Here is a 10171-nt window from a genome sequence, read left to right on the forward strand (position 1 = left end):
GTTTTGCTTTCATATGGAGTAGAAAACCTGGTAAACAATGAGGAATAGAGATTTTTTTTTCAGAAATGAAATGTGGATTATGTTTATTTCTGAGGTTTTAAGGGGAATACAAATTAAGAGTGAACCCCGCCAAAGCCGGTTTGGCTCAGTGGAAGAGCGTCGGCCTGGGGACTAAAGGGTCCCGGGTTCGATTCCAGTCAGGGGCATGTACATTGGTTGCGGGCACATCCCCAGTGGGGGGTGTGCAGGAGGCAGCTGGACGATGTTTCTCTCTCATTGACGTTTCTAACTCTCTATCCCTCTCAATTCCTCTCTGTGTAAAATCAATAAAATATATTTTTTTAAAAAAAAAAAGAAAGAAAAGAAAGAAAGCATTGGGAAAGTTAATTTCACCAGTTCCTTCTTAAAAAAAAAAAAAAGAGTGAACCCCCAAGACAGGTGTTTTTTGAGGAACTACTGCAGTATAAGGAACAGGACCTATGAAAACAGTGACTGGACCAGCATGGTCATCGGTTTGAAAATAGGTATTGACAAAAAAAATTATTAATTTCTGTAGATTCCTTTAAATTTTTTAAATTAACTTTATAGTCATTCAAAGTGTGTATATATTTTTGGAATGTCAAATTGTACTTGCTGTTTAAAGCAAAAAATAAATTTGGAGATTTTCATACACACACAGACACATAATCTTTGCTTTTCCAGGGCATGATACCCTGCTCTTCCTGCACGAAGGCCATATGCACACCACCTTGACTTAATAAAACTATTCTAATTTTAAGATCTGGAGTGAAACTAACAGGAAGGTACATTATACAGCTGCCACGGGCTGGGAGAGGACACACTGAGAGCCCTTAAGAGCTGTGTTTTAATTCACACCAATGTAATTAGGTTTGGAGAGCCATCATTTTATTAAGCAATTTAAGAATCTATAACTAAACCTTGTTCTATGCAGTTTAATTCTAAATATGTATTGTCCTTATAATATTTAGCTCTCATAACAAGAAAAGAGTGTGGGACATAATTCTCATCTCACATAAATAAAAAACACAATTTGATAACACGCTGAGATTATCCTTTATGAAATAGGTTGCTCTTCCCTGCCTTTCAAGAGTGAGAATGCCCAAGTCTATGAATCTTGTTCAGAAATCATAATACTGCCAGCTTCTTGATCCTAACACATCACATTCATATTCACACGAGTGTCATATTATAGAATCATAACTTGACATTTACACTAAGATATTACTGATTCGCAGACGTCTGAGGCAACAGATAATTAGATTCACTAGCTTTTTTTTTTTTTTAAATATCAAGAAGCTGGCCAAAGACAAATGGTTTTAGATTTTAAATTATGTATAACCATATAGACTTTAAATTCCTTTTTTTTTTTAAGATAGAATACATGTATTTACCTTGTAAACATTTTCTTTCCATAGCTGCCCAGCCTGCCTTGATTTTCAAATAAAACTAAAACTAAGAGACTTGGAATCGCCAAGTTATGCCAACCAAAATGAAGGGCCAGGTTTGCTCTGTAGTTTGGCCTGTTGTGTATACAGATTGCTGAATATCAGTTCATTGGAGCAATCCCCTTCAGGAAGGGTTGTTTTTTTTTTGGGGGGGGGGGCGGGGGCAAAAGGATGAGACCCTCGTTCCTTGCATTATAAAGAGCCCTGCACTGTGTCTTCTCGCTGTGAACATCACTATCACAGTGTGGTCTGCAGGCCAGCAGCTGCAGCAGCAGCATCTTCTCCTAGGAGGCTTATGAGAATGTAGACTCTCCAACCCCACCCAGACCTACGGAGTCAGGATCTGCCTTCTACCACTGTACCCAGGTGATTGTGTGCAAGGTACAATAGTGTCAGTCTCTGAGGAAATGAGACCTTATTGTTGGTGTCATTATTAACTTTAAATGCTGGTCACTGCCTTTTCAGAAGAATGTAAGAAGGCAAGGAGAGCATTGGAAGGATGGAGAGCTTCCACACCGTTTTTGGACCAACTTCATTAGGTGCCTCCAGAATGGCTCATAGCTACATGTTAGTAGATCACAATGCCTTCCAAGAGTTAGAGACTAGCTGATTGGATAGAGAGTCAGCCTGTGAACTGAAGGGTCCCAGGTTGGATTCCGGTCAGAGCACATGCTCAGGTAGCAGGCTCGATCCCCAGTAGGGGGAGTACAGCAGGCAGCTGGTCAATGATTCTCATTATTGATATCTCTATCTCTTTCTCGCTCTCCCTTCCTCTCTGAAATCAATAGAAATATATTTTTTAAAAAGAGGGGCTGTTGATGTGATTTGAACAAAGATGGCTAAAACAAATCAAATATCTAATTTGGCAGTGCCCCCACAAATCTCCGTATGTTTTGTTTGTTCCGTTTTGCTTTCCATTCTGTTTGCTTTTTGCTCGGTTAGTGATTCCGTGTTGTACTGTCCTCTGAATCACTGAGTTTATGATTCCTCAAGGGGGCAGGCATTCGCCATGATACTGTAGCATGAATGATCTTGGAGCCAGCCTTGGCCATAGGCTCATTAGTGCAAACAAAAACTTTGGAAGACTGTCTATTATTCAGACTAGTTTTAACATTGGCATTGGCATGGCTATGCTTTTCAGAAAGTGACTTAAGCAGCTGTAAAATGACTATCCGGACATTGAAAAAGAAGTGCTCTTATTTTAAATTAATATCAGGAGCTAAGAATTGGGCTTGTATTTTGACCTAATCTAGAATCTCTGAACTCCTCAGACAGTATCCCATCAAACCTTCCCTTCGTATAATACAGTGTACATTAGTATAACATTTGGCCAATTGTGTTCTTTCTTAGTTAGATTATGGCCTCTGAGGAGACAGAAATTATGTTGTACTCACATCTGTATCAGAGGTACCGAGAACAGTGCCTAGCACAGTGTAGGTACCTAATAAGTATGAGTTATGAATAAATAAATGAACATAATTGCAAAATAGAGGCACTGAAAGCAGGATTAGCAGTCTAAACAGCTTCCTTTCCAACTATGAAATACTATATTAAAACAGAGTATAATGTCATTAGAGCTCATTTATTCAGAACTTATAAGACACACCTTTTGATTAGACTAAATGTTGTGCTTTTGTACTATCTGCAGGGACTGGGACAGGTGGGAAAAAGAAGATGGAACAGATTTTAATGACTTGGTATCAATTCAGGAAACATTCATTTATATACTCCTGATAGCTTACCACTTAGGTCTAAATAGTAAGTCCAATATTATAAAGATCTATTCATGGAATAGAATTTTTATTATTAAAGTTCCTTCCTATAATGAAAAGAAAGTTTCATTCATTAAATAAAATTCTAATTAAGCCTTCCTGTAACTGAGATTGGTCTTCCTTCTGAGGAGTCAAGATTGGGGAATTTTTTATTATAAGTTATAAGACAAATGACTTTCCAACGGGAAGCAAAGGTACACATTGGTAGCTTGTGGAATCAGAGCTTCTTTTTCAGTTTATGAGTAAGCTCATGACAACCCTCAATACCTGTTTCATATTTTGGACCCCTGAGCTCCAATGACCAAAATATGTAGACATACAAAAATTACCAGATTCCCTTCCAATAATGCAAAGTGTGTTTTTCTAAGACTTCCAGCACTTCTATGCTTTGCACACTGTGAATTAGGACCCGCCCAGCTGAAAACAGATGGCATGCTCTAACTGGATAACTGAGGCAAGCACAGTAAAGGGATGGCTTTACAAAGGCCTGGGCAGAGGTAAGGAAAACTAACAGGCTGGTGAAGCACCAGGAGCTAACAAAGTGGGAGGTCTACCAGGGCCATGCCTGGTCCAGAAGGAGCAAAGGAGAAGTGGAGACCAGAACCAAGAGCGAATCAGAGCTCTGGCTGGAGGACAGGGCTGCAGGCAGGGCTGCGACTTTTAGAAGAGAGAAGCACCACTACCAACTGCTGCCCTGCAGGAAGGGAGGCCATGGCATGAACAGGCTGACCCCACTCTCTTTCTACCCATGGGTCTCCGGCAGGCACCTCCCATGGATCCAACCCAACAGAAAGCTGAAGGGCAAGACAGCCTTGCTGATACAGTGCCTAGGGCTCAGCCTTCTAGGGCACAGAGCAGTGGGAGGAGGGTAGAGAGTGGATTTGAAGGGCGAGACAGGGAATATCCACTCTGTGCACCCTTCCCAAAACTCTTCTACTGCTAAGTATTTATAATCTCTATTCATAAACTTCTTTTGCTATACACATTTCTAAGAATTGATTGAAAAAAAAATACATACATACACACACACACACACACACACACACACACACATCCAATGCCAGTGGGTAATTTCTATTATTATTTTCATAGGAACACAAGATTCATTGCTTCATTCATTCAATTGTATGGTAAAGGTAAGTTTTCTCCATATCACCCTGAAATAAACATAAAGAGTGAAAAATTAGAGAGAATATTTTATCTACACTGAAACTAGAAAAGAGCCAAGATTCTCAAATTACAGACTGTAAGAATTATCTGAGTAAAAACTTTATTAAATCAAGGGACAACCCTAAAAGGTGGTATGTTCCTCTATAGAGCTCAGTTGGTTTTTAAATTTCTCTGTACATAAGGAGAGAGTTCAGAGAGGCGGGGTGTTGGAATGGTGAGGAGTGGCATAAGCAAGTCAAGGGAGACATTGGGAACATGGGGGGGCGGGGGGTGCCGGGAGGAAAGGGGGCCTGGTTCCCTACCAGAGTGGTGCAGAAAGTGACACTGATGGAGATACTGTGTGAACCCACTAACATTATTATCTGTGGAAGCCTGAAATGTAAAAACTTAACACAGAGGATTAGTCTAGAGGCAAGAAATGAAGGAAAATAACAATTACCTTTGTAGATAACTTGTCCCTTCACTTGTATGTGCTAAATAGAATCAACTACACAGTGATAGATAAGTACTAAATATCTGTCCATCCCCCTCACCCGCATACACACACACACACACACACACACACACACACACACACACGAGTAAGCTGTGATTGACTCACTCACTACTTACACTTTGCTGAATGAAATCGATCTCTCTAGGCCTCGTTACTGGAAACAGGATTAATAATACGAATAACTATTTGGTGTCATTTTTGTAAAAATGAAAGGAGTTGATCATTATCAGGGATCATTATTTAAGAGCAGAAGATATTGCAGAATTATTATGAGGTGAAATTTCTAAAGCCACTGTCTTTCCAAAATACTATCCCTCCCAACATTTGTTTTTTGTTGTTGATTGTTTGCTTTGTTTTTGGCAAATAGCTAGTATGGCTAGAATTGCCTCCACTTAGGAATGAGTAACAAGTACAAAGCTGTCAACAAGTATAGTTTCTATACACTTAATTGTTATTTTTAAAAGAGGCAAGTCAGAGGCAGATAAGCAATTCTGCAGGGTAACTAAGTTGGCTCAAGTGTGGTTCTGATATACCAAGGTTGTGGGTTCAATCCCCAGTCCGGGCACATACAAGAAGCAACCAATGAATGCATATATGGAACAAATTGATGTCCTCCCCTCTCCGCCCCCCCCCCCCCCCCGCCGCTTGCTCTCTCTCTTTCAAAATAAAGACATAACACAATAGATAAAAATTTCAGAGAAAGTCTTCTCCACGTGTTTAAAGAAATTCTAGAACACATGAAACTTTTAAAAAATAAATGCACAGTGAGCTGCAAAGTCAGGGGAAAAAAATGAAAATAATTAATAAAACCATCACTGAAATAAAGGCTATATTGGAATGAATAAGAAATATACAAATATTGTTTGTTTTTTTAAGTTAATTTCCCAGAAGATAGACTTGAAAGGGGTAACAAAAACTTACAGGAAAATGAAAGCATTCGAACATAGTGATGGAGGGAGATAAATTAGACATTAGAGTATTAATGAGAGATGACAAAGATGAGTGTTACCGTCCTGACAAACAACCAGGGTACTCTTTAACCTCACACAGTGGGATGACTACATCGAATCTCTAATTAAGCTTCTATGTCTAAGGAAACGACAGTGAGCAATGAGAATAGGGGTGCCCCGGGCCAGGTTGTCCCATTTCAGCTGTGCACACCCGTGCCTGCTGTGTCTTCTGCTTGATTCTCCACATCTGCAATGGTATCTTGAGAACAGTTACTCTCGGTTACTGTATTTCTTTATAAATTGTCTGAGGGGAAAAATAGCTCGGTGACAACCCAAGACCCCACAAAATGTCAACGGAGAATGCTGGAGGCCACAGTGATAAATAATGGACAGCAGACACCATGTATAGATCATGCATATTGATGGAGCTCACTTTCTGGCAGATGCTGTCCTAAGACCCTTACAATGATCAACTCCTTTCATCTTCACAAAAATGGCACCAAACAGTTATTAGTATTATCAATCCTGTTGCCAGTCATGAGCCCCAGAGAGATGGATTTTATTCAGCAAAGTGTAAAAAGGACTCCAGCCCAGCAAACTGGCTCCAGAGCCTTCATCATTAGCTCCTTAAATCTCTATACACCTCGCAATTTACAGAGCCCTTTAGAAGAAATACAGTTAGTATTGGATCCTCTCAACAATGCTTGAAAGTAAGAAACATCCTCGTCTCCGTTGTGTACTGTACGGAGGGAAACTGAGGCTCAGAAGCATTGCATTTCCGGTGGGAAATCAGCAGCACTAGCAGCTGCCAAGGCAGGGGCCTGACATCTACCACGCCTCACTCCCAAGGTTCCCCGCGTGCTCTCTCTCCTGCCCGGGCAGCGGGGTTGGTAAGGATTGAATTGCATCTGCACAATCAGATACGCTGAGGGAGAAAAGCTGCATCTAGGGTGTATTGGGTTTGGCATGAAAGTCCTGACGCTGAAAACACGACATTATCCCCGGGGCTGAAATATGATTTCATCTGGCCTCGGTGTCAGGAAGTATCCGTGGGAAGAACAGGAGGAGGAGAAGCTGACCGAGTGAGCGGGTGAGCGGGGTTGAGCAGCTGACTCCAAAACCAGCCCTGCCTGGGAGCCTAGCGCCTGTCAGAGCGGCCAGGCCACTGCAGCAGCAGCTGGGGAAAGGGAACCAACAAGCCACTGCGGGATGTGAGGACAGAGGAGAGGAACCCGGTCCGAGCCCACCACTGAAGCCAGCGGCTGTGCCTTTTCTGGTGAACGCGCCCCTCTTGCCTGCCTGCCCTCTCTTCTCCACCCCTCCCATGATGTGTCCACCGTGTCATTCATCCCCTGGCCGCCGTTCCCACGCTTCTGCCTTCTTTCTCAATAACCCAAGGAACAAATCAATTATTTGGGGGGAAGAGGAGGAGGAGCACCTATGGCTTCTAGCAGTCGGGGTTATTGCAGTTCTGGGGCGCACCACCCACTAACTCGTCATCCTCCCATTGCACGCTTCACACCCAGCCAGTGTGCTTCCGATCCGCAGTGACCCCCACGCCTCCTCCCTTAAAAAAATAAATAAATACAATAAAAAAAATAAAACTGCAGTCCAATAATGCTGACATGGCTAGTAATCGGATGTAATGGCTATTGCGGCCAACTCCCCGAGAAGCGGGAGCTTAGGGCAGGGATGGGGAAGCCTGGAAGGCAATTCCCTCCAAGCAAGGAGGCCCAGGGGTGCAGCCGCACAAAACCACGCGCCTCCCGGGCCCCCACCCCGGGGCTCCCGCCGCCGCCTCGGCTGCTGCTATAGAAACAGCAGGTGTACACACGGGACTGAAATGAAACACCCATCCCCAGGCGGGACCGCGCCGGCCCGGCCTGCAGCCGCGGTCTCCATGGCAACATGCGGGGAGCCGGGCAGCAGCGCGGGGATACTCACTCCATCGCGGGGCGGCGGGGTGCTGGGTGCGGGGTGCGCGGCTGCAGGGCTCGCGGGCGCCGCTCGCATCTGCAGGAGCCGGAGCCGGAGCCGGGGCTCTGGCCGCAGCGCGCGAGGTGGAGCCCCGAGCGCACCCCCCCTCCCCGCCCGCACCCTCTCCTCCCCTCGAGGGTGGAAAGTGAAAGCTCGGGCTCTCCGGCTCCCAGCCTGCGAGTAAAACGGGAAGCAATTGGATAGTGTGGTGTGCTGGGCGCTAGAGCAGCCACTCCACTTAAGGGTGTCGGGGAGGGAGGCGGCCGGCAGCTGCGCACCGGGAGGGAGACGCGGCCGCCGGCGCGCAGGGCCCGGGCGCCCGAGGCGCCAGGTGCGCAGGCGGCTCCCCGGGGACGCGAGGGGCTGCGCTGGGGAGCCCTCCCGGCGGGCGGGAGAGGGAGACGGGCTTCCGGGGCGGGTGGCACCACCCCGATGGGAAACGATGGAAGGAAACGAGGGAGGCAGTGGCAAGGAGGCAGCGGTCGTGGTTTGGAAGTTGGATGGAGAAAGAAGCATCTGGCCTCAGCAAATAGCAAGTACTGCCCCGAATGGGGCCGGGCACGGGTTTGGAAACGCCATTGTGCCAACCCAGCGGGCACTGGTTTGAGTTTCCCAAGGAGAAAACTCCAGCCCCATTGCGGCACGTTAGTGCAGTTTCATCACTTTGGGGATCCCACGCCCTTCTCGTCGTTCCGCATTCTGCGCATTCCCGCCCATCCACAAGATCTCGTCCAGCGGTCCTCTCCCTATGTCTTTCTTTGGAAACAATAGGTATACTAAATTTGGATTCCCGAGTTACCAAGGCCCCACCCCAGAGTTATGCGCCTCCCTGGGCCCTGTATTCCCTCCTTACAACCCCCCACTCCTAGAGACTTCCAGAGCGGGCACCGCCCAGTGCCTTGCACCTGCTGTGATGAAGCGCAGATGGGACACCTGCCAGGCTTCCTTGTGTCTTACTGCCCAGTTCCTCTGTGAGTGGTGTCTGCTGAGTGCAGAGGCCGCAGCCCAGGCATGGCCATAACATCCTGCCCCAGTGGAGCTCACAGTTTAAAGAGAAATACAGGGCACAGAGGAAAGGGGAAACTAAACACAACCATAAACAGTGAAGATACTGCTTTAAAGATCAAGTGATAAAATGTCATGATGAAGGTTTTACAGTTAACTTGTGGTGATGATTGAACACCTCTGTGAATATATCAATACTAAAATCCGTTGGATTGTGCATTCTGGGTGAATGTTATGGTATATGCAAGCTATTTTTTTTTTAATTTATTGATTTTTTTACAGAGAGGAAGGGAGAAGGATAGAAAGAAACATCGATGAGAGAGAAACACCCATCAGCTGCCACCTGCACACCCCCTACTGGGGAGGTGCCAGCAACCAAGGTACATGCCCTTGACCTGAATCGAGCCTGGGACCCTTCAGTCCGCAGGCCGACACTCTATCCACTGAGCCAACCTGGTTAGGGCTTAAAGCTGTTTTTTTAATACTCTGATGGAGAGGAAAAGGGAAGTGGGCCTGCCACCTATTTTCCCTTTTTCACATATTTTATTGTTCAGGAAAGGACCCCCTGGAGAGACCTGCCTGGTAGGGGAGAGGGGCTGGGGTGTGCAAGCCTCAGCGGAGGGGCATTCTAAGGAGACATCAGCGTGGTTAGCGTGGTTAGCTGGTTAGCGGCCCTGGGGCTGGAAGGAGACCGGTGCCAAATGCTCCCGGTGGATTCACGGCTCCTCCTTTCCCTCTGACACCTGAGGCACAGAGTCAAACCCAGGGAAGAGTCACGGTGCTGTTTTGTGGAAAGGGATTCTGGATCCTTTCCATCGCAGAATCTAGTGTGAACTGGGAGATCACAAACCCTCTGTAACCCATGCCCATCGCCGGCTACCATCCCCTCTCTGCTCTTCCCCGTTCACATGCAAGCCCCCTGAAAGGGTTGCTTCTCCTGTACTCGTCGTTTTTACATCCTCACTGCCTCTACAGCTCACCTTCTGTCTACTCCTGTAGCATATGGGATTATGTTCATCTGTGAGTAATTAAGAGGTTTCACCAGGCAAGGGGTTTGTTTTTCTACCTCTAAAAGGTTCAGAGATACGCAATCCTGGACCAGTTTGGCGGCTCTTAGAGACCTAAGGGACCCACCCTCCGCCGGGACGTTCCTCTGTCATTTCTCTTCTCCCTCCCGAAAGTCACTTCATGGTCCAAGTGAGCTGCTCCAGCTCCAGCCATCACGCCTGCGTTTCAACCAACACAAAGGTGAGAGGAGCCAAGAAGGGGCAAAGGAAAGCATGCCAGCTGCCTCTGAAGGAAGGCTTCCAGAAGGGGCCACAAGACACTTTCACT

At 46.0% G+C, this 10171-nt stretch overlaps 1 protein-coding gene across 5 annotated transcripts in view; it reads right to left on the bottom strand.

Moving 5' to 3' along the window:
• The window catches only part of PALM2AKAP2 (PALM2 and AKAP2 fusion), a 345927-nt gene extending 338054 nt beyond the window's left edge, over positions 1-7873 (bottom strand). The window contains exon 1 of one of the 5 annotated variants that reach the window (XM_084899296.1): positions 7799-7873. In XM_084899296.1, coding sequence (XP_084755422.1) covers positions 7799-7803 — 5 coding nt within the window. In that variant the 5' untranslated portion in view covers positions 7804-7873. The remainder of the gene's footprint in view (positions 1-7798) is intronic. The other 4 variants (XM_084899292.1, XM_084899295.1, XM_084899297.1 and 1 more) reach the window with 4 other exon arrangements.
• Between the last annotated feature and the right edge of the window lie 2298 nt (positions 7874-10171).

This window comes from Pipistrellus hanaki (assembly GCF_964339955.1).
Source record: "Pipistrellus hanaki genome assembly, chromosome: 11".
Classification (NCBI taxonomy): domain Eukaryota; kingdom Metazoa; phylum Chordata; class Mammalia; order Chiroptera; family Vespertilionidae; genus Pipistrellus; species Pipistrellus hanaki.